Raw genomic sequence first — 1,663 nt, 5'->3', positions numbered from 1 at the left:
CGTGTTCGGGTTTCTTCGTTAGTTGGGTGTGGCCTGGCTTCGGGTGATGGGCGGGGCTGTAGTCTCCGTGTTGTATTATGACGGCGGAGGTTGGATGAGGGGGTGTGGCTGTTATCGGCTATTTCCGGCTGCCGCTCAGTCAGGCTTTGGATGATGGGCGGGGCCGGAATCGTTGTTTTCGTGCGGTTGTTGGGCGGGGTTGCACTCCGGGGGTGTGGCTGTGTTCGCCCATTTCCGTCATTAGAGCTCGGACCTGGAGTCTTCGTCTCCTTCAGGTTGCTGGGCGTGGTTCGGCTCTTTCCGCCGCCGGGGCGTGGCCTGCCCTCATCAGCACCAGAGGCGGGGCGGCGGCCGGTGATGTAGCGGCCTCTCTGCACAGCGCACGGACAGCATGGCGGAGATCACCAGCCTGTCGCCCAGCTTCGGTAAGCCTCAGCGACCTTGTCAGCATGACGTCACCACGCTGAATGCTTTGTAGAGGACAGGTGTGTGCGGTGTATGGCGTCATGTGTAGAGGACAGGTGTGTGTATGACGTCATGTGTAGAGGACAGGTGTGTGCGGTGTATGACGTCATGTGTGGAGGACAGGTGTGTGCGGTGTATGACGTCACGTGTAGAGGACAGGTGTGTGTATGACGTCATGTGTGGAGGACAGGTGTGTGCGGTGTATGACATCACGGGTGGAGGACAGGTGTGCTGTGTATGACGTCATGTGTGGAGGACAGGTGTGTGCGGTGTATGACGTCATGTGTAGAGAACAGGTGTGTGCGGTGTATGACGTCACGTGTGGAGGACAGGTGTGTGCGGTGTATGGCGTCATGTGTAGAGGACAGGTGTGTGTATGACGTCATGTGTAGAGGACAGGTGTGTGCGGTGTATGACGTCACGTGTAGAGGACAGGTGTGTGTATGACGTCATGTGTGGAGGACAGGTGTGTGCGGTGTATGACATCACGGGTGGAGGACAGGTGTGCTGTGTATGACGTCATGTGTGGAGGACTGGTGTGTGCGGTGTATGATGTCACGTGTAGAGAACAGGTGTGTGTGGTGTATGACGTCATGTGTAGAATACAGGTGTGTGTGTATGACGTCATGTGTGGAGGACAGGTGTGTGCGGTGTATGACGTCAGGTGTGTGTGTATGACGTCATGTGTGGAGGACAGGTGTGTGCGGTGTATGACATCACGGGTGGAGGACAGGTGTGCTGTGTATGACGTCATGTGTGGAGGACAGGTGTGTGCGGTGTATGACGTCAGGTGTGCTGTGTATGACGTCATGTGTGGAGGACAGGTGTGTGCGGTGTATGATGTCACGTGTAGAGAACAGGTGTGTGTGGTGTATGACGTCATGTGTAGAATACAGGTGTGTGTGTATGACGTCAGGTGTGGAGGACAGGTGTGTGTGTATGACGTCATGTGTGTGTGTATGACGTCATGTGTGGAGGACAGGTGTGTGCGGTGTATGACGTCAGGTGTGCTGTGTATGACGTCATGTGTGGAGGACAGGTGTGTGCGGTGTATGATGTCACGTGTAGAGAACAGGTGTGTGCGGTGTATGACGTCACGTGTAGAATACAGGTGTGTGTGTATGACGTCATGTGTAGAGGACAGGTGTGTGTGTATGACGTCACGTGTGGAGGACAGGTGTGTGTGTATGACGTCACG

At 55.4% G+C, this 1,663-nt stretch overlaps 1 protein-coding gene across 2 annotated transcripts in view; it reads left to right on the top strand.

Annotated features, from left to right (window-relative positions):
* Window positions 1-242: 242 nt before the first annotated feature.
* SYT11 (synaptotagmin 11) overlaps window positions 243-1,663 on the top strand; it is a 14,570-nt gene continuing 13,149 nt past the window's right edge. Inside the window, exon 1 of one of the 2 annotated variants that reach the window (XM_044274400.1) lies at window positions 243-425. In XM_044274400.1, the coding sequence (XP_044130335.1) occupies window positions 392-425 (34 nt within the window). In that variant the 5' untranslated portion in view covers window positions 243-391. The remainder of the gene's footprint in view (window positions 426-1,663) is intronic. The other variant, XM_044274399.1, reaches the window with a different exon arrangement.

The sequence above is a fragment of the Bufo gargarizans genome, unplaced genomic scaffold, assembly GCF_014858855.1.
Source record: "Bufo gargarizans isolate SCDJY-AF-19 unplaced genomic scaffold, ASM1485885v1 original_scaffold_1736_pilon, whole genome shotgun sequence".
Lineage (NCBI taxonomy): Eukaryota > Metazoa > Chordata > Amphibia > Anura > Bufonidae > Bufo > Bufo gargarizans.
This window is presented reverse-complemented; position numbering and strand designations above follow the sequence as displayed.